The following is a 26,683-nucleotide window of genomic DNA, read 5'->3' on the forward strand; positions in this document are numbered from 1 at the left end:
TCAAACCTCTGAAACTTTTGTCGTGTCATCCTGTGACTATCCCACCCACCATCTGAAATCCACTGCAGACTGAAGACTATGAAGGAGTCACTATGAGAGGTCAGATACACCATTTTTGGTTTAATTTCAGAATTCCCTTTACTCTTATTACACGGGGAAGTTTCAATTTCAATCAAATGAGGTTCCCTCTTGGCAGCGATGCCTGGCCAAGGTAGCAGTCGTCACAGAATCCCAAAGAAAAATTAAAAAGTGGTCATGGGCCAAAATATCAATGTTGTCAAACTACTGATCTGGTGTCGGGAATGTGTTAAAACTGTGAAAATTCAGCTTTTGTTCAAAGACACTGTAGAATTTGACTCCCCTCTATTGCTGGGCTCTCATTTACATGGGTGTCAGAGTTTGGGCTTTTTGCTATTTGACTACTTTCTTTAATTAAAGTGAGTTGATTAGTCTAAAAAAATTCAAGAACCCATTCAGAAAGCATTAAAAATGTATTAGTATTTTAAATAATTTCCCCAAAATATGTTGGATGTACTAAGAGTCATTTAAAGCCTCTTATTACATCTTATGGAGTGATTATATGCTTGTTTTTTGTTTTGTTTTTCTTCCTTACCGTTCATTTTGTAGACCGACATTCAAATCCACGCCGGTTCAGTGAGATGACCGACCAATGTTTCTCCTCCCACTGAGGGGTGAACGTTTAATCATTTTAGATGACCAGCTGGGTGCATCCATAACACATTTTTTCACTTTGAAAACACCACTGAGTGACAGTCATAATCTATATCCATTGCTATGTTACCTTTTTCTTTTGGCTACCAATTTAAGTGACTCAACACACCACCTTGTGGAGAAAAGTCCCACTGCAGGACTGACCAAGCTGGGGTAAGTTTGACTTTGGTAAGAATTACTGGAGCACGTCGTACAATTTACAACTGAATTACAAGCCACTTTTAGATGATGTCAGAACTGCTGTTTTGTCTTGTTTAGCCGATTTTATTAAGGTTATTTTGATTCATCTCAAACAATCATAGTAACTTTGAATGTTAAAATCTTTGTTCATAACAAAAAGCCACTTATCTTGGATGAATAAAGAATAACGTTATAAATCTAAGTTACATAGTACTGTTTTGTGTAATTATACCAGTACTGTTATGGACAATGAAGGATTGTAGATGATCAGTCGTCGATGAATCCAGCTCATCACGAGAAACAAACCGCGACTTGGTGTAAGAGGTTTCACATTGATAATATAGTCAATTAAGGTGTCATCGGAATCCAGGAAAGTAGAGCTGCATGAAAGCTTTGTCCACACAGGAAAGGAGCAAAATGTCCTTTTTATCTCTTCATGTATTACAGGTGTGACCGCAGATAGTCCAAACAAACAAAATGTCTTCTTCACATTTTCTCGTCTCCTAACAGGTTGTCACAACAAAATAATGTCCTTTAAAAAAAACTACCGATATGAAGGAGAAGGAGGAAAAGTGTTTGTTTTTATTCTAAGTGGCTAATCAGTGATGTCCCAGAGACCAATACAAATCAAAGCACGTCACCGGCATTCCATTCTGGTCTACAGTGTGCCACACATAAAGTCTTCCTGCAGAACTACACTCAGCTTCCTCCCGAGTCTGAAGATGCTTTTGAGTCAAGGATTAGGATAAATCTGCGTCTGGGGATCCCAACTCCCTGTGATCTCTCCAAGCGACAAAGCGCCATTCAAGTCAATTAAAGGCGCAGTCCACTAAAATTAACTCCTGGGACCGAATGAAAAACATAAAAGACACAGCCAAAATCCATCATAGTGGCAGATCAGTGTGCTCTCTTGTCATTCAGAGTGTCATCTTTAATGATTATCTGCCACGGGCGTCACTTTGAGTATGTTTTGTGGCTTTGAAGCCTTCAATTGAGACAAATCTGTAATTTACTCGTTTTGAGGGTTGATAACTCATCCAATCAATGGCTGAACCATCGGTCTGCAGAATGAGTATTTTCCAGGTGGACGAGCACTTGAATAATCTAAAAGTGCAATAGTGATCAAAGGGAAGACGCGCGCTGCAAAAGGTTCAACTCCGAAGAACGATTCAACACTGCAACCTAGTGGCAGACTTCGGACACAACACAGGCGAGTAGAAAAAATAAAATTCTACTAAATCAAGTAACTTTAGACACAAAAAATGAGACATTTATTAATTTTATGCGAGAAAATATTGAAAACAATAAATGCAAAGTGAAGCAAATAAGGCATGCATGCCATTGTCTTTTCTTGGCAATGTAAATTTTCATTATGATTATTATTATTATTATTATGGATGTAGTTATGTTTGCTTCTCTTTGAATTTGCACACATTAAATAAAAACTAATGAGGATTTACCAGTGAAATGCTTCGGGTTGATCATCACCCGCACCCTGTTTTCTCCACTCGCTGCATGTTTACATCTGAAATTAGATACAAAGCCAAACAGTATGGATCATTAATTTACATTCATTTATTTCCCTTAATAATAAAGCAATTACACTGAGCTGAGCAAACACAGTTATAACACTGCTCACTGTCATGTAGCGACTGTCCTGCGGTCGTGATCCGCAAGATTCACACTGATGGTTTTGTTGTGAGAAATGAACGTCAGTGGGGTAATGGGAAACTACACGGCTGATTAAATAGGCTGCAGTCTTTTTTTTTTTTTTAATATATATCTTATCTCTCATGCTCTCTATGTTTTCTGTGGCACCAACCAGCCTTGGTGGCTTTCAGTGTTCAATTCCATTTAACTTCCTGTGCTTTAACCTCGCAGGATTTTCAGGCCCGGGCCATCAGTCACTTGGTAAATTAAGGGAAGGTTCAAACCAGGGGCAAAACCAACCAGAGCACCAGACAATCTATCAAATATGGTGGGAGTAATAAGAAGTGCTTTGTAGAGTAGGAACACACAAAAAAAAACACATAAATAAATGCAATAATAAACAGATTGTTTTTCTCAGATCACTCAATTAAAAAAGAAATGGGGACGACTACTTGCTGCGGTTTTGATTTTCCCATCCTGCCGTTTATTTGCTGCATTCAGAGGTCAAAGGCAGCATTTACAACATGTCAATTCAAATCGATCATCTATAAAAGTAGAGCGTGTGTCAGCCTCCTTAACTGAAACTGGGAGTTAATTCCACATGAGAGGAGCCTGATAGCTGAAAGCTCTGCCTCCCAATCGACTTTGGGAAAACCCAGAAACCTCCATTAAGACGGCAAGTTTACCTAAATAATCAAAACACTTAGAGAGTTAAGTAAAGAAAAGAAAAAGGATCCTGACAAATAAATAAAAAATCCTTCATGTAATAATGCCACTTAGCAGAAATAAATGCGCAGTAAAGTCTAATTATGTAAGTAAACATTGTGGTTTTGCTTCTCGGATTCACAAGAAAACACAAGAGAATGTGTGTTTGGTCGATCAGAAAAGCCTCAACAATAAATCCACACTGTGGGAAACCTGTTTATTTCTGCAGCTTATTTCCCTTTTATTCTGTGCCACTTTACAAAGGTGGGACATGCATTTGTAGGATGAGCAGCTGAGAATTTTATCAAAAATATTTGTTAACTCTTCTCCATCAAACTCCTTGTGCCGCTGACCGGATCACAGTTGGAAGATGAATGAATGAATGAATGAGTAGACGCAACATTATTTAGTAGATTACAGCCGCGTGTGGTTGCTGCTGTTGTAGCTGCTGGGGAAGGAGTTTCAACAACTTTTACCATGAATATATTTCATCATTTTAATGTTAAGGATTTCAAATTCCTGCCTTTATTAGTTCAGTCGTGAATTTCTTCCAGTTCTTTACAGGACGTGGTCAGAGGATTCAGGATCTAAAAACATTAAAACTCAAACTTAGTTTAAGGAAAGGGCTCGGTACAAGAGGTACAAGTGGGGCGAACCAGACGTGACTCGGTGAAAGTTAAAGGGTTAAATAAGAGGAAGCGGACTCAGTATGCACATACAATGTATTCACATGAGGATGTTACGACCTCAGATATAAAGCTGTTGGACTCAAATCAACAACTCAGATACCAAAGTAGTTTATCTAAAAAGTCTTTGCTCAAAGTTTAAAGGAAAAAAAACCCCAACAAATCATGACAGGAAACAGAAACATAGACGAGAACCACCGTAACGAAAACAGGGAATAATATCTGACAATACAATTATTGTATACATACGACTTCTCACTTTATATACTTCCTGTGCTACAACACACTGTGCCACTACCAGCCATTAACATATTTCTGTTTAGATGCCTTCATCGGTTACAATATTCACACGATTTGACTATGACTATGGGGTATGTCGAGTTCCTGTTCTACAAGTTAATCAAGATTTCTGATCTATAATAGCAGAGGGAACCTCATTTTTAAGTTAAATCCAGCAGTGAACAGGAAAGTGCTCAGTCACAGCAGAATGAGTGGTGTTTTGCCCTCCTCTCTTTCACCTTCAGAAACTGGGAAATAGACCTTCAGCTATTTGATAAATTGTTCACCGAGGCTTCATCAGACGGCCAAAGGTAACTGTGGTGTTCTACTCATCATTTGTGTATGTGGGGCAACTTACATCTGGAAGAAAAAGATACTTACTTGTCATTAGTTTAAGGTGGAAAAAACAAAATTGACTTTTATTTGTTTTAGTTCAGGATTTTTCACCAGATTACCGTGTTGGTTGATACTGGTTGTGTTATAAGCACTTTCTCTCTCAGTGTGTCTAAAGCTTAAACGTTGAAGTGGAAGATTTAACAAGATTTGCAAAACTATTTTTACTTAACCAACAACATTCTTGACAGAAATTAACATAAAAGTCTTGAAAGAACTTCTTTTCAGCAAAGTTTAGCAGAAATTTATGATGTTGAAAGTAACAAAGTAGATTGCTTAGTGTAAACTGGAGGATATCAATACAGTAAAATACTTCGGTGTACGGAAGGTGCCAAAAATACTACTTAATTAGAGTAATATGAGACGCTATTTGTAATAAACATTGAGATAATCGGAGGCGTTGTTGGTTCGGAGGCACTTTTCTTAACATCTGAATGGGAAATTAATCACAGTAACTCTTCTTCTTTTTCTTGGAGTTAAAGTGTTAATTGATCGTTTGTGCTTTTGGAAAGAAATGTAGAACATATTACAAATACCTGGAACTCAAATGAACACATACACAACTACAAATAAACAAAATCAAACTCTTTATAATTCCATTTTTTTCCCCCAAACTCACAGATATCAGCATTTGATACGAACTTCACTAGTTAGTAAACTAGTTGCCATAAATAATAATACCACACATGATGGACAAAAATATATGATAGTCTCTATAGTAATAATAACAACTTCTCATATCTAACGAGACTCAAACGAACATTAAAAAGTCCAAAAACGTGTATTTGACTGCTGGCCAGTAGAGGGCGGTAGGGCTTTGAGAGTAAAAATGTGTTAACTTGATAGTAAGTTATTTGTCTCTTGGTTCTAAACTTGAAATTGTGCAATATGATATTTATGTTTTGTAAGAATGCCACAGGTTATTATTATTGGCATTAAGTAATTAGTTTCACGGAGCACTGGTATCCAGCCGTGTATGTTCAATTGTTCTGGAACGGTTGAAACTGACTTAACGGGCCAAATACAGCCCATCTCAATACAGCGCTTTTATTTACTGTCTTACTGGACAAACATATCCTGAGGCCTGACTACGAAGTGGGATTTTATCTTATTGAGGTAACTTCAGGGATCAAGAAAGGGTTTACCAGGGTGAATCAGCGGGGTAACTTACTGTGAACCGCAAACCTGCTCCAGAGCAAGGCATGTTCTGGATGAGAGGTCAACGTCCAGAAAAAGCATCACCTCCTGACCAATCAGATCACTTAGAATGGCCACCTCATTTTCTAAGTGAGAGGAGCGCTTAAGAGAGACAGAGTTCTTAGGGATAAATGCAATACTTCTGACATAATAAAATAAAGCCTCGTCACTGACCATGAGTTTGAAGCATGTTTTTGTACTTGTTCTTGACTTGTTCTCAAGTCGGTTTGGCGTCATCTGAAATAATGAGGTTAATAATAATGGCCACGCCTGACAGGAAGAGCACTGAGGAAGCTCTAGCCCAAATGTCTGCTGTTATAAAGTGAAATTGACGCCGCAAACTCCGCCCTGGGTTGATATCCGGCTTCACAATACCGCGTATCAAAGGGCTGCACATGTCGGGCTTTGTCAATCCGGATAACCGAGAGATAACCCCGGTATGTTAGGCCCGTTTCGTAGTACAGGCCTCAGCTGTGTCTGAACAATGTTGTTGTCACTTGTGAGATCGGACACATCTGGATTAATCAGTTTGTCCAATAATGTGAGACAGGATAATAAAGGAGCTGAATTTGAGTTCAGGAGGTAGTGAGAATATTTTTCACCAGTTGCCACTTTTTAAAGGAAACTGGTGATTCTAACTTGCCTGGAGGTGGGAATCTCTCTCTCTCTCTCTCTCTCTCTCTCTCTCTGATAATATACTAGTAGTGACTTGACCTCTCCGGGCACGAGGAGCTAATCAAAGGACAAACACATTCAGATGTTTCCACATCGCCAGAAAACATGGAGGAGTGGGAAAAGTCCCACCTGAACAGACACTCCAGCGTTACCTAACCAAAGGCTGCTTGCAAGAGATTACAAGCGATTCTTGTCAAAAAGCACAGGACAAATATTCCAGGAGGCAAATAGCTACAAACCTACATTGTTTTCCGGGTCGTTTTATGATAATAAACCTCATTCATTACGCTGCTGTGTTTCGTCTCGCCACAAAGCTTTAACTTGAAGTGAATTACAGTGTAAATTGAGGTTGTTTCCGTGTGGCCGACGAGAAAGATAAAAAAAAATACGGACCTGGTTTAATAAATTATCATGAAAGAAATTATAAGCACGTTACACCTTATGTCCGCCTCTGAGCTGTAGAGGAAAATGACATCATTTAATTAAAGTGCAGGAACCTCGTAAGTACAGCACTTTGTTCATATAAATTGATAACATCCCTGCTAGAACCCCTGTTACTTCCTAATAAAAACTACTCACTTCAAAGAAAAAAGACTTTCAAACTGAAAACACAGGCAGCCAATAATATATACAGGAGGATGTATATGTAAAGCTCTAAAACTTTAAGCATCAAGTTGTTGGCAGCCTTCAAAAAAGACCGTTTGACCCTTGTCCCAGTCTACAGCTGACTGAGTTGACTGGTTCTGTTTCATTCCGCACAAATATCTCAGGTTTAACTGGCGAGGCTTCAGATAGGAGGGGACAAATGGGGAGAAAGGTGATGGAGTCATATATATATATAGCCGCTATTTCAAGGCGCAGCGTGGCAGAGGTCTGGTGCACCAGCAGGTGAGTGGGAACGCAAACAAGCCGAGCCTCCTCCCACGTAAAGGACCGTGCTGGTAGAATAGATCTACACAACTTGAACCATACACAGTCGTCCTGAACGCAACTGTTTCTGTTTTGTCCTTGTATTTTTTATTTATTTTTTCTGTTTCACTCCAGAGGGCAGCCAAGAATCGTGACATTCACACATTCTGTGTTCCACAATGCTCACCGTGGTGAGGCTGTGCGCTCCTCTCCTGCTCCTCCTCCTCCTCTCTGTCCATGCAGACATTGTAGATCGCTTTCAGGTTTGTGTCCCCCGTTCCTGTTTATTCCAAAACCCATGAAGTAGACGTGTTTTTGGATTGACTTATAGGCGGATCGTGTTATATTGTCGCCTTTCTGCAGGACGTGCCAGATTGCTTGAAGTATTTCTATAAACAGAAGGTGCCTGGGTGGGGGTCCGCCACACCTGACGCTGCACACCTTTGTCAGCGCTTTGTCAACAGGTAGTAAAACACATGACGAGCTTCAGGCTGGATGCAGTAGTATAAACACAATCAATGGCAATGTGCTTTTTTATTACATATACTTCAAAATTCCAATTTGCTGAAATAACACCAACTCGGGACAATTAGGACAATTATATATATATATATATATATTTTAACAAATAGTGGCACCCGACCCACCTGTCTTCTTCCTATTGTTGGAACATGAGTGCAGCAGTCTCATTATCTAAGATTTGATTTATCAAGTGAAAGTGAAAAACTGGATCGTTCCTAAAATACCCATTCGCCAAATAACTTCTTGGTGTTTTTTGAGGAAGAACTCTGATTTCCCACTGACTATTATTTCTATCCTTTGCTCCACCAGGTACCACTTTGCCACGCTGTACGACACCAGGCATCGCATCGCCGTCTACTCTGCTTACGTGTTCCAGCCCAGCAATGGAGGCGGCAGGGAGAAGAGATGGTTTGTCGAGCCTCAGGTTGGTGCTGCAGCCGCCGATATTGTCCGAGTGTATCGGTTGATTTGGCTCAAGGTAATTAGATGGAATATGTATCCAGAGGATTGAGTTTCACTCTGTGCTTTCAAATGAGTTTGAGTTGTGAGGAACGGACCGGGAATGTGATGAACAGATGCTTGTTTGTACATTAAGGGAGAGAAGTCGACAATAACAGCCATACTTTTCTTTGTTACTAGAGTTACGGGTGACGAGAGGGTTTCAAATTACATTGGAGAGGATTTTTAGATATTCTACAAGATGAGAGTGTTACATGTACAAAAGTCATTAAAGATGAAACAGGCAAAGAAGAGAGATTCAACTGAGGAGGACAGATGCTTGTTGGAGAGACCCTAAGACCCACAACCTATAAAGTCTAAAAGTGAGTCTGATAACATTCAAACTCAGAGGTTTTCCATGTGCCTTCCAGCTGGTGAACGCCTCCTGGCAAGCGGAGATGAAGGATGGTTACTGGCTGGGAAAAGATCACCCTGGGGTTTACCTGGGAGAGAAACAAGCTCTGAATGAAGACTACACTCACTCCGGCTTTGACCGCGGCCACCTCAACCCCAACGGACACCATGCAGGTTGACAAAGCTCAATCTGAAGGGGTCTGAATGGGGAGACTGCAGGTGGCGCTAAAGTTGAGAAGTCTGATACCAAATATCGTTTGAAACTTTAAATCCTGGGAACCCAAGCTGCTGATCTTGTTGGAAGTTCTGACTCCCAACCCATCTTCCTCCGGCCTGTTATTTAATGTTAAAAAAATATAGGCTCGTCAAATGATCACATGCGCACTTGCAACGTTTCAGAAAAGTTGTGTTTAACCCCATTTCCACGGAGACGGAGCTGGAGTGTTTTGACAAAGTTGTGTTTTCAGAGGCTCTGAGCACCGTTGTCATTTAAACATACCAATGACATGCAATGATGTTCCCACGTGGTGAGGCACTGCCTACTGGGTACTGATTCCATCAGAATCAGATTTACAGATATATGGCCCCAGCAGAGTAGATTATTCACCTTTTGACCGGCAGCAGTTAAGGAGTTAAGTTTCAGATCTCATATCAATTTTCTTTGCAATTAGAGAGAAAATACTTTACAACCACACCCTCACAGTCACGCCTGGGTTCAATTTAGAGTCACCATTCAACCTCATGTTTTTGGACTGTGGTAAGAAACTAGAAAAAGCCCAGGACAGTATTTGAACCCAGACCTTCCGGCTGTGATCCACCATGCAGCACTACTTTTTTAATCCCACAGGGAAATTCTTTCCAGTTGCTCCACACAGAACAGAGTAGGATATCAATAGAATAGAATATTAAATTGTCAAATAAGCAAGAACAAAATGTTCAACAACAAAAAAGAAGTGAATACTGATGTGCAAAAGAAAATAATAATATTCCCAGGGCAAATGGTTAAAAAATATAAACACACTGAAGGGCTGGACAGTAGAAGCTATTGACAAAGAAGTGATCCGCTGATCCGTGTAAACAAGCCAGTACAAAAAAGTTAAAAAAAATAAAAGTGCTCCTTTTATTTTCAAGTCTAAGAGAGTAAAACTTAACAACACACCAGGAAGAAAGAACCCAAGAGTGATGAAAGGAGTTTAAAAATAATTTTTTTAAAAATAGTGATTGAAAACAGAGCAACTAGGCAGTATCTAAAAACGTATAATTTACTGCTCTTACCTTTACTTAAAAATGAAATTCATGATCCTTCTGTATAAAAAATAAATAAATAATAATCCCTGGGATTATTATCTCCTGCTCCGATTGAAAGTTCAGTTTAGAAAATAGTTTGAGGCTGGATATATAATCATTGAGGAAGCAGGCGGACAGAGAGTGAGAAAACTCTCTGAACGTTACCACAGGTCGTAAACACAGGTTTAGTGTGCGGTTTCTTCCTCTGCAGTTGTAGTTTAAGAGTCTCTGGACTCACGAGTGCCCCCTAACATGAGGCATGAGAACTGCCGCCTCATCTGCTGCCTCTTCACCGCCTTTGCAAAAACACAGGAAATGTACAAATCAAGTGATTTATAATTTAAAAAATAAAAATTGTTTAAGTTAAATGGAAAATGTAGATATGGTTCAAAACTACTGGACACATATAATGTACTTGTATGATTAGATATTTTATTTTTCCCATGATGACAGGTGAGGATTTGCCTCCCCTGCCTCTAATGGCTGCTCATCACTGAAACAGACTCCCAAAATGCACCAAAAGTTTTCTGTGTCCATTTGAAAATGTTGTGAGAATTCATATAATTTTCTTTATGTAGGTATTTTTTCACTGCTTCAGCAGTCTCTATTGGTGGCTGCCATGTAAAACCACTCCTCCTACACTGGTAGCATTTAACTGGTGTTACTCAAGGACACGTTGACATACAGATAGAGTGAGACGAGGGATCGTACCTGCAACCTTACAGTTGCGAGACACCTTTCAAAGCAATTCTCGTTAACACCGTACCAATTTCTGCCTGCAGAAGACAAGAGGAGGCAATATCCTTGGCCTGAATTGTCTTCACCATTTCAAATGATCATTCAGCAAATTTGTAGGATTATGCTGTACAGTTTTATTGATTGTGACACTCTCTTTCTCTATTCTACCCCAGATAATCTTTGTGCCTTTTCTGTATACCCACAATCTGTAACTTATGGCCTCTCTTCACGCCTCTATCTTGCAGTGCCCAGTCGCAATGCCACGTTCACCCTGACCAACGTTGTCCCTCAGAACCCTAAATTTAATCAAAACGCCTGGAGGATCCATGAGTCCGACCTCACCAACCTCTTCCTCCAGAAGTGCTCCAGGGCCTATGTGCTGGTCGGGGCCATCCCCTCTGCAGACAACTGGATCGTTAAAAACAATGTGAAGCGCGTCAATATCCCAGATTACCTGTGGAACGCCTACTGCTGCGTGGACAACAACGACAGGCCTGTTCAGAGCGGCGCAGCCAGGGCCAGGAACACAGAGGACAACATGGTGCAGAAGGTCTCTGTGGACCAATTGGAAGACTTTCTGCAGCAGTTCTCCAATCAACCAGTAGGGGAGCTGTTTTACAACAGCTGCAGGGTTTAAATCAAAGCCACTGACTCGATGCCGCTTGCCAGGCAATCTACTGAGTGAAATTATGATATTTACATGAATGGTCATTTATCTAAAAAGAAATATAATTTTGATGTCTTAGTTAAATGATATTTAGTATAATTATGTAAAATCATGACAGTACATAGATAAATACATAATAATTAAAAAGGCAGCAGTGGGGTATTGTGGCTGTTTCCCAGTGTCTTTCTTAATCATACATTCGATTCTAAACAGACACACAATGAAAGATTTCCGTTTTCACCTAAAAGTGTTGTTGTATAGATGGAGCCTAAGAGGGTAGTAGACTGTCATCCCAATTTGGTTATATAACTCTTATTGGTTTAGGATGTGGTTTATTTCTCCTTACATTGTAGCACTAAATGTAATAATAATGTCGTCAGGAAGAGTTACAGCTTTTTGTTTTTTTGCCTTATATCAACAAAATAATCAGGGAAAAATGAAACACAGAGGAGAGATTCTTGTCTTCATGATATAATGTTGTCTCCTTTTTATTTATCTTGAAGTAAAACAGTTTGATACAGCTTACTTAAAAAAAATGCCAGAAATGTTAGAATAATCGGAAAAGTGACCAGAAATAGATTTTAGAAAGAATTTGTGAACCCCTGCATCGTCATGTCTGAATTTTCATAATTTTTAGCTGCATAAACATTCAAAACTGAATAACTAAAATCTCTTTTCAACACACAAAAGGTTTAAAGAAAGCTTGCACGAAACTGCATTGTTGACAAGACTTTGTTGATTCATGGTGTTTTAAAATCAATTCCTGCTTTTGCCAGGACATTTCTGTCGTATTAATGCTGAGTTCTTCAAAATTGAAATTTTTTTTTACATTTGTTTTGATTTTAAGCTTTTATTTCGAACTTGTAAAGAACAAAAACAAAAGAAAAAAAAAAGACAGAACATCCAATTACATAAAGAATATAAAAGAATCAACAGCATATGTGCCCGTGTCTTTCACATGCACGAAAAGATCAATTTCAATTTTTGCTTCAGATTGTGCAGAAGAGGATTATCGGGGAAATTCACTTTGAGATACACATTATTCACTTTTCACATCAATGAAACAATCAACAACTTTGTTATACAGATAGATAATCCACTCATCATTCATTTTCAGTGATCATGTGGATCTAAATCAGTGGCAGAATAACATTCAGGCGTACTTGGCCATGGGGTGATCGCTCCACGGAGGCAGATGGGAGAGTTTCTGCTCGGTATCTTTTTCAATGGGCCAGCCCCAGGCCTTAAAGAACGCGGTCAGGTTCATCCCAACGTTCTGTGAGAAGGTCTTGGTGTACAGATTCATCTTTCCTGGGTTGTCAGTGGGGACGTTGCTCATGCTTTGGTAGGCAGAAAAGACTTGCTTAAAGGCATTCCAGCCAAACTTTTCTTGAAGCTGCAGGACAAAGACGGAGAAATGTGAACAGACATAAAGTCCTGAAAAGACTTGACTAGTGAACTGCAATATGGGAGATGAAGCTCTGGGAGGCTTTTTTTTTTTTTTTTTTAAGTAAGTAGTGTCAGCATTTCACTATTAGATAGTGGTTAGATACAATGATTGACTGTTTTTTGCATAAAAAAAACTAAAACTATAATATAAATCAGGTCATTTGGCTAGGGAGAACATCCGACATGAAAAGCCCACCAACATGGACCCAAACTGGGGATTTTTTTCATTGGGAAGCGAGAGTGTTAACCACTGCTCCCCTGTGCATCCCTTGGTGTCTAGCAACGCTGCTTATATTGAGATTCCAGGTTGAAAATGTCTTCACATAAAAAAAACTATGTTTTGAATAAACTTCTTCTCTGCATTACTTCAATGCACCAAGATTTAAAGTTTAATACCTGTCCGTCTTCCTGTGTTTCACACTGTCTTGGGCAAATCATTTAATTCGGAGATGATGGTGTTTTGAAGTGATGAAAGAAATGTCTTAAGATAAATGACAATATTTTTCATCAAATCGCTGAACAGACACTAAAGACAAAAAATATTCAGTAAGACTCTACAACTTTAATCAAGGGTTTACGTTAATCTAAAGAAGACGTCAGATATTATGAGACTATATTTCCAACATCACAAAGCAAACGCAGGGTGACACACCACTAAACACACTCCACACACCAATTGTCCAGTCGGAGTCACCAGTGAGCTTGAAACACGTGTTTTCATGTGGGAGGAAATTGAGTACTTGCACCGGAAAAACATACAAACTCACAAAGAAAGGTGCCTCATGCAAACCCTGAATCAAACTGGGGAGAGGGCGAAACACCAGTCGACAAAGCAACCACAGACGGTCATACACAAGATTTTTCCCTGACCTGCAAGTAGGTCTCAAGAGCTGTCCACACATTCCAGTTGTTGAGGTTTCTGCCCGCCTTGATGTACTCATCAACGCAACGCTCCCGAGATTGTGAGGTCATGGAAGGATGAGCCTGCATTAAAGGCATCAAACTCATTAGAGGAATGATATACATTGATGACAAAATACAGATAAAAAGTTGCCTGAATCAGAAGATATTTACAGTACCCTTGCCCTGTTGACCCCCAGCATCTCTTCATTCACGTACACTGACCAAAGGTTACATGTGGCCTCCGTGGTGTGCGGCCGGAACTCCCAAGGGGTTTTCTGTTGGTTGTGTCCCAGTTCATGAGTTTCTCCCCACAGACCTTTGGTCCTGGCATCGTTTGGTTTAACCAGCTCAGATGCAATAGATGAGTGCATCATGATGGGATAGCCTGAATGAAGCCAACCTGGAAGGAGGCAAAAAAAATAATCTGTCCCGTTTCTTGGCTGAATGTAACTATGGGTAAAAGTGCTGTCATCAAAATAACACACACACTCGCTCATTCTGAACATAATTGTTGATGTCACCTAACAGTCTATTGTCACGATAACTTCAGAGCCCGGCTTCGACAGCTACGGACAAGCTATAAGTGATTCAAATGACCTTCAACCTGTGTTTATAACTCATGATTCCGAATGTTGACGATATAAGGCCCTGCTCAAACCCCATAAAAAGTGTGTTGATTCACGACAAACTGTGACCGTAAAAGAATCGTGATGAGGTCAAAGAACTATTGTTGGCAGTGAAATTAACAACAAATAAAAACAAATCTTTGTTTATGAAATGTCTTGGTTTATCACTGTTCTATCAGCAGGTCTTAAGACGCCCGAAAACATACTCACCAGCTGAAATCTGCACATCTGCAACGAAGCGTTCTTTGCGAGGAAGTTTCTCCGGTATGGCCGCCAGGTCCGCAACGCCCTTCATGATGCTGTTCCAGAGCACAGCCACCTCGTCGGGGTAATCCAGGTCACTAACGATGCGTGACGGTACAGTCAGGATGGCGTTGTCAAACTCCAGCTCTGCCCAGGGTGAAGGAGCTGATCGCAGCAATGCCCAGTCATCTAATGTCGTCACACCTGAGATGGATAAAGGTGGATGTTGGAAAAGTTTAGAAAGTTGAATTATGGTCAGAAGCATTGGTAAATGTGTTTACACATGTCTGGGCAGACGCCCAAGCTTGACGTTATTTGTACTGGGGGTGATAAATAATTCAGCAAAATTCTGATTTACCATTTGTCTTCTTCAAGCTGATTAAACAGAAGTACTGCATTGAATATACCAGAATAGAATACACTTCGAATAAGTCCAAAATACTCCACAGTCCTCAGTACTACTTATACTCAAATTGGAACCTGGAGTTATAATGGGGGTAAAGACGATGTGCAGAAGGAATATGAATGATTACTATGAATAAATCTGTAACTCCACCATAGATTTGTGCTTTTTGTATGAGAATCTTCTGAAGCAACAGTGACACAGACTCACCATGTTTATAGTACGGGGCAGACACAGATTTCTGCACGATGACCTCCTGGCCCTCCACGTTTGAGTCGGCTGGAGCCACCAGGTAGATGAGCCCCCCCCACAGGTTCCACACCTGCATAACCTCTGAGGTTACCGGGAATCGCTCACAAACACTCGGTGCTCTCTTCAGCTCGTCGTGTTTCAGATGATCGGTCTGGCAGCCTATCTGTACCTGTGGACGACATGAACAGTACAACCACTGACTTCATTAAATTACTCAACATGTCAGTTTTCCCACTTTTCACCATGGTCACATTCTGAAGGTTCCGTTGACCATGCATTACCTCTGGTTCCTATCCCACCATCTTTGGCCACGTAGCCTAATCCATTTGTCCTCATTAAACCAAAAAACACCCACCTAATGCTTCAACGACGTCACTCTGAACACCAACAGCTCCACAGTTTCCATTTCCAGTCACAACTGAAATCTTAGCTTCATCTTCCTTCGACCGGAGCAGCCTTCTTACATCTCAAGACTATTTCTCACCTCCACCCAATGTCCTTCCTTCTCAGCAGCAGAGACCCTCATCACACCTTCATTCCGTCCTGTCTGAGCTACTGCAACGCTCATATCCTCTGTTGCTCAATAAGCTCCAGTACATCAAGAAGCGTGCTGCTCCACTTCTTACCAACTCTCATACTTGTGACCCAATCGCATCTGTTTTTCTGCCCAATTTATAATCCTCTCAATGACCTGCAAGACTCCATTAATCAGCTGTTGTCATCACATCAGTCCCAACTCCTTCACCAGCGCACCTCAGCTCACACACGACTCCCCCTTTCTCTCAGATGTTCACATCATCAGATAAACTTGACTTGCTTGCCTAATTTAGCAGATAATTTACTAATCAATGATGCGTCCAGGACAATTTTGTAGTTATTCTTTACCATCCATCTCCCGTTGACGGTGCTTGTTGGCATGATCATGTAGGTCTTCATGCCAGGAGCGAGGTACAGACCTGTGCTGATCCACTCCTCTTTATCTGATGCACACGAAAAAGAAGCAAAACATCCCTCAGAGGCAAGACTTTAACAATCACAAGACATGTTTACTTTTATCTGATCTAAGTCAGCACTGGATAAATGATTGTTGTGTATGTTAATCTTGTCATTTGACAAATTTGCTACCAACACTGACCTGTTGTTTTAGCATTAATTTGGATTCTCTGGTTGTACACGGCAGGCATCGCGGTGTAATCCTTGATCAGGTAAGGCAGGAGGGCATCGGGATCCTTAGACACTCTGTAAACCTCTGTTGCCACTTGAAGGAGTAGGTGGTCTTCGGGACTCTTCACAGGCTTCTCCTCACTCACCTTGACATGAATTGATGAAAAGCAGTAACAGACATGTGAAAAGAGTTTGCTGACGGTATGACGGTACCGTCATGTGAAAATCAGGTGTTCAGTTCTTTATCACACAATGTTCACATATTGATTTCCAACTCTTGTTTTCATTCATCTCTGGAAAACAAAGTGGTTTAATGACAGGTAAACAACAAAAAGTATCCCCATTTTACTCATTAAACAAACAATATCAACAAAAATGCAGATTCTAACTGAGGAAATAATTTAGACACCCTTCCGAACAACAGCTAGTGTAATAAGTAAGTCCCACGAGGACATTTTAGGGTTTTGGAGACTTAATTTAACATGCTGGCAGTCGTTTTGAATTTCCTCCACTTGTAGACTATTTTCCAGATGGTGGAATAGATTATTTCAAATTTGTTTTGAGACCTTTTCTTGATCATTAAGCAGACTCATAAGCAGCGAGAATCTTCTATCTGATGACCTCAGGCAGTTCTTTGGATCTCACCATGTTTTTTCACTCTCACTTAAACAGTCGGGAGCACATCAAACTACATTTCTGAGGTTTAAATAAGGCAAGAATCCATTCAAAATGCTCAGTTACGATGTTCTAATCATATGTTACAACTGTGTGAGATTTTTGCCATTTTAAAGTGGTAATAAGTGTGGGGGGGTCGTAATTTATTCCTCACCAAAAATCCCCTTTTTTTAATTATTACATTTTACAGAAAGTTTTTTAGAAATAATTTTTCTTCAGTTTTAATAATTAATTTATATTTTTCAAAACTTTCAATAGTGTTAAAATTGATATTCGATATCCGTATGTCCAAATGTGTAAAAATCTACACAAAACACGCAGGCTGTTGTAGGGTGTCCACATTTTCTCACATGACTAAACGTGTGTTAATGGATGAATGAATGACAACTTATTCACTCGTGCCACTTAGAAAGAAGAAACATGGAACTGATTCATAAATTTGCTACAGCATGTTAGTGTATTTTGCTAATTGCTCATGTTATGGGGTAGTTACTATAAGGCAGCAAATATTATTGAGGATTATTTATAATACAAGCCATTAAATGCATACAATTTGATACAGCTCACCTTTGGCATGCCACTCTTCAAGGTCTCAGTGAGGAAAGACAGGACTTCTGTGTAGGAGTAGCTGTCATAAGCCTTCAGGTTCAGGTAGTAGGCAGACTCTTTTCCCAGCTTTTTAAGCTGCTGCTCCTCTTGGTTGGTAAGTCCTTCACCCTCAATAACGTGGCCAACAAAGCGCTTCAGAAGATGACGGAAGTGGAAGTTGGTGCTCATGGCCTGGCTTGGCACACGAGCATTGTATAATGCGGCTGGAACAGTTTCCTTCAACACACTCAAACCCATTTTGTTCAGGATCTTGTTTCCTGAAACAGAAGAAACATAAATGTGACTTGATCTCATCTTGTCCCATGTGAAAATGATTGGGTGGGTTTACATAGTAATGACTGATAGTTATTATAAGTTTGTCAATAACATAATTGTGTCCAAAAACAGTGAAAGTTAAATGGTTAAAAGCATGTGAATGGACTCTAACCTTGGAATCACTGATATACAAACTCCTGTCATTGCCAGTTCATCAGTCTGAGGTTCGGCCTGATAACTTTGTATGTGTGTCTCATTTTGTTCCGTTATCTCCTGTTCTTTCTTATTCTTGTCTTGACGAACTGCTTCCCTGGGGGTATTCTCATAACTTATTACCTTTTTCACGTATGTTTTTCACTTGTTACGGTCGATCCACCACTCTGGATTGTATGTTACTCATCCCCTCCATTGAAGCTTTTCCTGTCCTGTCTTTTGTCTTGACACAACATTCATTTTATATGATTGTATTCACTATGTTTTCTAGTGCAGCAAAACAATTCCACTCAAGTATGCTGCAAAGTATCCACGGCGTTTCACAGCTTTACTCTAAATGGATTCCTTCGTTTTCCTCTGAATTCTTGACACAACACACCATAATAACAATGTCAATGGTTTTTTTTTTTATGTTTGCAATTTCAGGAAAAAAAAAACGCAAGCACAAAAAGGAAACAAGAAATCAGATGTTCATGAGGCTCAAAATTGAGCTCAATTGCATCTTTTGACATTGACAGATTCATGAGTGTGAACCCTCCTGCCGAACAAGCATTTTTTTCTGCAGCAGGCTGACATCACAGCCGATCTTTTCTTCTTGAAGGTCCCAATGAGCACAATGGCCTTGAGGTGACCAAGAACCCGACGGTCACTCTGTCAGTTTCATTGTTCCTCTGTGGAGAGAGGGGAACATTCCAGAAGGACAACCTTCTCTGCAGCAATCCACTAATCTGGCCTATATGCTAGAGTAGCCAGACGTAAGCCACTTCCACATCTTTTGATGCCCACCTGGATTTTGATAAAATGCACCTGAAGAACTTTCTTGATGTTGGACTGTGGTCACGGTTCATCTCTCAGCAGGACAATGACCGTACGCACACAACCAGGACATCAATAGCCAGATAGAAGTGACCAAGACAAATCTGTGAATGTCCCACTCTTGAATTTGATTAAACGCCTTTCGAAAGACCTGAAAATGGTCGTTCACTGAGGCATCTCATCTAAATGGATGGATGTTTTAGCCAAATATATACTCGATACACAAACAGTACATGAAGGATATGTATTGTTGTGAACCACCTCTGCACTTCCTCTGCATTAACGCTACACACACCACCAAGAGCCTCTAACTATGCATTCAATGTGGTTTATCAACAAAATATTAGTTCTAATTATAAGTTCTGTTATACTTTCTCAGTGAGTCTTATATCATAACAGAAGGGCACTTTTTTTTTTTTTTAATGAACATTTTAAGAGACATGACTATACCTGGAAAATCTGTCATTGGGTTTTGATCAGAGTGATTCGCCGCCCAGTACCAAGCATGGCCACCAATCAGCAGGCCTCCTCCCTCTGCAACAAAGTCTTGGATTTCCTCCTTCTGTTGATCGCTATACGCCGTACACACGAACACATTCAGGTCCCTCCTGAAATCTGTTGTCTCGCACTGTAGCTCCAAACCATTGATGATAGCGAGTCCAGACCCAAAACCAACCACTCCGTTTCGGCCTTGGGCCAGCCACTGAATGGCTTTGTTCCAAAATGGAGCCAAGCTCTGTAAAGAATAACAGAAACAAGTTTATGGCAAATAAAGACAATCTAATAAGGATTCATCAAAACCAATTGAAGTAACATTATTTAAAAAATATAAATAAATAACAAGTAAAACATAACTTTTGACAATCGAGAAGTCATATCATAATATGGTATACTGCATTATATGGACTGAATAAAAACAAAGAATAGAGTCATAATTTAAGCCGTACCCCTATTTGCAGAAATGCTTCATGTGTCACCGCAATGACGCGTCCTCGTCCATAGTAGCTTCCTGCGAGGAAAGCTTGTCCCTCGTCAGTGGCACCGATGGGGAAGGCCAGAGGCCCGTGGACCAGAACTTCAGAAGCTAAAGAATCCCCTTGAATGTCAAACTGTGAAGTCCCGTTTAATAAGAACTCTAGATCTTCCACAAAATCTTTACCAGCACTGTGTGAAAGGAAAGGAGAGGAGAGAAATGTTAACATGAGTTGGAACAGGCTGGTAAATTTAGTACATTTATTTAGATTTTTGTGAGACAAATCTTGGCAGAGTTTTTATTGCAGAAATGTATATCCTCGACATGGACGTGGACACAGATGGTCATTTAGGCAATATGTGCATTCCACAAAAGAATGAGTATATTCTTACTTTATTGCTCTCCAGGACGATGGGATTTGGGGGTAAACGGGCAGGTTCTCTACCTTTCCATAATGGCTGGAGAAGTAGATCCCTGCCACTCCTGCCACTTTATTTCCTGGAAACTGGGAAAGTATGTTCTTGTTTGGGTTTACTGAGGCCCAGTACCACGCTTGCCCCCCAATCAGCACTCCTCCTCCTGCTTTCAGAAAAGCCACCAGCTTACTTGCGTCTGCATCCACACTGTAGGCATCCGTCACATACACGCCAACCCCCAAATCATCGCTAAATGCATTGGCAGCCTTGACTTGGAAACCAGAATTTCGGAGGTTGTCGGCAACTGCACTGACGCTTGTGTGCACGCCTACAGAGCTGCTGTTGTGCTGATCACCTCTCAGCCAGGTCACCGCGTTCTCTACCAGAGCAGGGAGAGTCACCAGGTAGGACTCATGAGCTACCACCACAATCCTACCACGGCCATAAAGCGAGGCAGCCGTCAGGACATGGCCTTGGCCATTCATTAACAGGGGGAAGGCTTGGTCTCCAGACAGAACTAGCTGGCATGGTACAGAGGTCCCCCGCAGATCAAGCTCTCTCAGGCCTTTCATCAGAGACAGATAAGCCTCCAGGTGAAAGGAGTCCTGGCACATGCTGGAATTCATTGCTGCACCGGAGGTCTGTTGAAAGAAAGACAGCTTAGATTTAGTTTTTTTCAATATACTGTATATTCCATTGCTCTCATCCTTCAATTTTTGAATTAGAAACTACAACTGGTCTGGATATAAAACAGGATACCTACATTTGTTTCCATTACCAAAAGAGATCACGTATCCAAGAGTTTATTTGGTCTTGAGTTGAGAAACACGCAGGACTGGCAAGGGAATGAAAGAGAAATGGAATGAGAGGACATTTCTTTGAAATCCATTGCTGAATTTCTACATTTCCTGTTGAAACACCTATTCAGCTTGTGTGTGTGTGTGTGTGTGTGTGTGTGTGTGTGTGTGTGTGTGTGTGTGTGTGTGTGTGTGTGTGTGTGTGTGTGTGTGTGTGTGTTGTTGTTAATGGTGGTGGTAGTGTCTTGGTGGTTATGTCAATATGTCATACTATTCAGAAAAACAATTCAAACATTTGAAGATGTATGAACTTGATGTTGTTGTGATGCAATACATAATTGCATACAGGCAGATAGATGGACTGACTTATTGAGCTATTGAACGATTAATTTCCCCAGAAGGGCAACAAAAAAGAAGAAGATTAAATTCATGAAAAGAAATTACATAAAACTAGCAGTAAAATATACAAAGAGAAATTAAGCAGAAAATAATAGAAATGGAATTAAAGTTTGAGGTCTAATCAAAACTAATTTAAAGAATGATATATATTATTTGGGTTTATCTTATCACATAAAATGACACACATCCAGTGTTATATTAACAGTGTTGTGTAAATTATAATACAAATATTGTTTAAATTCTATAGTTTAATTGTGGCTAAAATGCTTTAATCTGTTTCATTATTTTTTTTTGTTTTTAACAATTTAGTTGTTTTTAAACTCAAACAGAAGTCATTATTAAAGCATGGAAGTGTATTTTTGGTCAAAGTTTTAAGTGCTGTGCTGTGACATCAACTTCCTTCCAGTTTGTTGTTGATCGCCTCCATAGCAACACCATAGCAACCACAAAAGACCTTGGTTTGTTGAAAAACCTGAAGAAATGTACGTATCGCCACAAGCGATCTTAAAATAGGGCCATTTATGAAGCGGATAAAATTTTCAGCTGTGGACAAACACAATTTGGAGTGTGACCGGGCTGCCCGGCTCGGTACTCCAACTTCCCTTTTCTTTTGAACAAAAGGAGAGCCCTTGCTGTATCCGGCATTCTGGGTCCACCCTTCAATTCTAAAGAATTAGGAAATGGGTGTATGACTAAAAAATTTTACACAACATTGTTGTTCGTTTTTCTACTTGCAGTTCCTTTTTTTTTCCTCACCATTAAACATAAACACGTCACAGACCCAAATTTTGCACTAACGTGAAAACTGCTGTTCTGTGGAACCTCATTAAGCAGAAAAAGACTGCAAACAATGCTCTCCACACCTTAGCTACATCATGTAAGTGGATTGAGTATCTCTCACTCTGAAAGTGCAGGATTAGCAGAGTAGTCACATGAAACCTAATCTCCTCCAGACCTTGAAAAGGGAAGGGTTCTGAATAAGTTGCCAAAGAAATGACTATGTTTGTCTTCCCCAGTCACTGAGAGCAGGACAAAAGCTTAATGGAGGAGCAAACGCAACTAAAGTCTTGTTGTTGACGCGAGCAGACAACGACAGAGAGTCCCACCAAGCACCAAGGATCAAATGTGATTGTAAGAAGGTGGTGCAAGCGCATTACATTGAGCATCTCTTCCTCAGGGGACATTCAGTTCAGTCCACTGAAGTCCCAATGACAGGCAGGAGGTAGAAATCTTTAGTTTACAGCGTCTCAACAACCCTATTGAAACAAATGAGAGTGCAGGGCGAGCAAGAAGAGCTATGCAGAGACATGGATACAGATGTGACAGTCCATTATATTGATATTGTCGGAAGGTTAAAGGCATCGGATAGAGCAGAAGAGGTGAAGTTACAGAAGCTCGGATGTTTTCTACCGCTGTAGGGCTTTGATATTATTGCAAAAAAGACTCTGCAGAGAGGTAAACAGACGCATGTGTTCGGGTGTGTTTAAATATAGTGAATGAAGCCTGGACTTGTCTCCTTCTACAGCCAAACTTCTTAATCAGAGTCACGGTAATTATTTAAAGCAAACCCTCTTGAAAAACCCTGAACCATTTAGTTTGGTACTTTAACACAGAACATATGACAACATTCAACTTTTTGACTGTATCGTCCATCTTAAATGTCACTTTATCCAAGATATTGTCAATTAAGAGTGAAGGCAAGGCACGACTGGAATAAGTCGTTTATCCATCACAGACCCAGACCCATACCCAGACCCAGACCCAGACCCAGACCCAGACCCATACCCATACCCAGACCCAGACCCAGACCCAGACCCAGACCCAGACACAGACACAGACACAGACACAGACACAGACATGGCTTTTTAAGATAAATCATGATGAAGGGTTTTATCTACTGCGCTTCATAGGACACTTTTCTCTGGAATGCATGTAACAATAATGTTAAACTGAAATACTAATAAGAACTTTTGGGTTGCATCTCCCCAGGTGGCATTAACTACCCCCCACTTTCACCCTCTTATTGACACCCCAGTTCCATATTAACCTAAAAATACCTATAGATATGGCCTTTACTTAATGTAAACATGAATTTGATATCAAAGAAAGAAATTATGTTTTAAGTTTTAGTTTAAACATGAATGACATCATATCCAGTAACCAGTGGGATAAATGACAAATGTATGTCGAATGGGGGGAAAGGGTAATTGCCTCATGGCTCTGAACAGACATGCTAGACAAGAATTTAGATAGATTATGGAGTAGATAGGAGGAGGTGAGCAGTGTGGATTTGACTCAGGTTTAAACTTGTTGCCTGGTGCAGAGGGATGTCATCAGAGACAGTAACCAAGCTTTCTAGAGTGTTATTTGATTTTTTCTATATTTGAAATGGAGCTGTCACAATCCAAACTGTTGAAGCAATCCATACCATGAATGGTGGGAACTAAACTTGTTTTTATTCTTCTTGCTTTGAAGTGCACACAGAAAACCTCTCCTTTGCAATTTCTAACAGAGTCAAATTTAATACATGTACAAGGGGAACTGTGTGCAGTGTACACATGCTATTCTTTAGAGCGAGAAAACTTTGTTTGGTCTGGCGTGGCTCAGAATCAGAGATATCAGAGATGATGTCCTACTTCCTACTTCATGTAAATACATAGCGGCCATCAACATTTTTTAGATGCTGCATGAATAACTGCACAGGAAGACAAGGTATTCTCATTCACCTTCACTCAGAATGATTCAAACCCTGATATCTCATCAACACAATATATATTGGTGTGATGGCTAAGTTTCCATTATTCTTTACCAAACCTTACTCTTATCAGTGCTGGTAACGGTTAATTCTGAAACGAGTGATGGGTGGGCCGGGGGACATGTCAGACGACCAAGCTCAACTCTCTCTTGTTCTTGTTCTCTACACTCCCCCATACCAGTCGAACCCCCCCCCCACCACCCACACCCACCCCCAACCCAGATTTATAGTTTGCGCGGGGCGGAAAACAAGCCAGGTCTGGTTATATTGGTGACATTTTTCCAAAAGAATGCACATTACATAACTGCTGGCCATATCTGAAAACTGGAATCTGTCCGCCAACCGTTTCTATGACATAAAACACGCATAAAATGTAAGACTATGCTGATCAAAAAAAAAATACAAAATTCTACCAAATGTACTTGAAAAAACGGGGGGGGGGGCAACTATTTGCACAATTTATTTATATTGATCAATCAAGATTGTTCTTCGTTGAAACTACTTACTTAAGTTTTTTTTCTTTTTTTTACATGAAAAACAAATTCCAAGTAAAGGGAATTTACAGTTTTTCCTGTATCGGGATCTATAGAGCTATATGTTGGGCTGCAGTGTATGTTTGATAGATCGTTCGTAGTCTATTTTTTTCACTAATAAAGTAATATCCCCTGCCACTTTGTGTATCTTCATTCTAGCAGTCTGTGGCGCTTGGGAATGCTGATGAATTATGGGTATTGTAGTATTTAGTATATTTAAATCCTCAATGAAATACAGTAAAGATAACAAGATGATTTTTTGTTGAAAGATTTGCTCACATTACATAAATACATGAACTTACCCCCCCCCCACACACACACACACACACACACCCAAGAAATCATTTTTACTTCAATACTAGATGTATTTGTGGAAAGATACTGTTAAATGTACTTCTCTTCAGATTAGTTTTTCTCAGTGTATTTCTCCACTTTAATTAAAACCCAAACAACCAGAAATATCTAAAGAAAGAGACATCATGAGACAAATGGAATCCCCCAAATCAGATGTCATTATTGACTGAAGGTAAAGAAAAAAAACATGTTTTTATTGCATTGTAGGTTATAGAACAATGCTTTCAAAATGCATGAAATAGAAAAAAAGGTGTTTGATATATTTGTTAATGTACTCCTACATACCTTAGTTCTCAGCTGGCGGAGGTCAAGCAGTGATCACAGGTCCACGTCAGAGACTGATAACCAAAATGCTGTGGAGGGAGGTTTTCCTGTTCAACCCCTTTAAATATGTAGTGCTCATCTCCACTCCTCCCTACTTGATAAAAAAACAGCGCTTATCATGCGCGTACAGAAGGTTATGTGTGATACTTCCTCTGTTGGGTGTTCTTCTCACAGAGCTTCAGTCCTGACGTCTTGTGGTCTGACAAGCTCAGCTGCTGATTGACGAGGCCGCCATGATGCTGACCTGCACCCTGGATCAGAATGGAGAGAGATGATAGTTGAAGCTGCTGAAGGTTTTTCCTCACCCCTCGTCCTGAACCACCACTGCCACAGTCTGTCTCTGTCCACATACACAATGTGAAAAAGGTTCGTCCTCCAAAAACAAAAAACTAAAAACTAAAGACAAGCAAGTGGAAACATGAACCAGCACATTCCCCGTATCTGCACCGTCCACTCGTCTGAGGAAACCCAAAGCTATTCATTCCAGTTATCTTTTTTTTTGGGGGGGGGGGGGGGGTCAAAAAAAAGACTTTTCATGAAACAACATGTTAAACAGCTTTACATTATGCATTCTTGAATTGGTTAAAACCTGCCATCATTATTGATTGTTTTGTTTGTTTGTTTTATTGCTATTGGAGAGGATGAAGCTTCTTGCATTTATTTAGTTACCTACAAAAAAATGCAGTTAATTACCTCAACGGTTCTTTTAAGATGAGAAACTAGCTGTGCTTGCCTAACATATTCCTTTTCCAGGTGTCAATCACAAGCTTTTCAGTCATATATTTTCTTACTTGAATGATGAAACACAAATGAAAGATACATTACGAACATTTTTAGTTCTCAAAAAAATTGAAAAAACAAAAAGAAAAAACAACAGGCAGCAATATTTTCTCAATCAGACAATAAGAAAGACAATGAACAAGTACTATGTGTATCAAAGTCTCTCAATGGACTTTCAGTACATTTCAGTAATGTACAATAATCTTTGATTCGATATAAGCTTGTATTCTGTACGAAACCTCAGGAAGCAGTTGCATTTGGATGTGAAACAG

At 40.0% G+C, this 26,683-nt stretch overlaps 2 protein-coding genes across 3 annotated transcripts; one reads left to right on the forward strand and one right to left on the reverse strand.

Annotated features, from left to right (window-relative positions):
* Window positions 1–4,411: 4,411 nt before the first annotated feature.
* Window positions 4,412–11,944, forward strand: LOC308106995 (endonuclease domain-containing 1 protein). 2 transcript variants are annotated; one of them, XM_080459066.1, is made up of 6 exons: window positions 4,412–4,543; window positions 7,542–7,669; window positions 7,770–7,870; window positions 8,238–8,352; window positions 8,798–8,954; window positions 11,051–11,944. In XM_080459066.1, exons 2-6 carry the CDS (start codon window positions 7,586–7,588, stop codon window positions 11,440–11,442), a joined length of 849 nt encoding a protein of 282 aa, XP_080315192.1. In that variant the 5' UTR covers window positions 4,412–4,543; window positions 7,542–7,585; the 3' UTR covers window positions 11,443–11,944. The 2 variants fall into 2 exon arrangements, with proteins under 2 accessions (XP_080315192.1, XP_080315193.1); XM_080459067.1 differs by lacking the exon at window positions 4,412–4,543 and adding an exon at window positions 7,360–7,385 and having other exon boundaries at window positions 11,051–11,639.
* LOC308106991 (TRPM8 channel-associated factor homolog) lies at window positions 11,945–26,091 on the reverse strand. The gene is made up of 13 exons (XM_080459062.1): window positions 25,593–26,091; window positions 21,233–21,304; window positions 20,446–21,110; window positions 20,028–20,244; window positions 19,531–19,816; window positions 17,755–18,053; window positions 16,484–16,658; window positions 16,234–16,328; window positions 15,307–15,517; window positions 14,661–14,897; window positions 14,001–14,224; window positions 13,792–13,905; window positions 11,945–12,868 (listed from the first exon to the last, which is right to left on the reverse strand). Exons 2-13 carry the CDS (start codon window positions 21,242–21,244, stop codon window positions 12,626–12,628), a joined length of 2,778 nt encoding a protein of 925 aa, XP_080315188.1. The 5' UTR covers window positions 21,245–21,304; window positions 25,593–26,091; the 3' UTR covers window positions 11,945–12,625.
* Between the last annotated feature and the right edge of the window lie 592 nt (window positions 26,092–26,683).

This window comes from Lipophrys pholis, assembly GCF_963383615.2.
Source record: "Lipophrys pholis genome assembly, chromosome: 3".
Lineage (NCBI taxonomy): Eukaryota > Metazoa > Chordata > Actinopteri > Blenniiformes > Blenniidae > Lipophrys > Lipophrys pholis.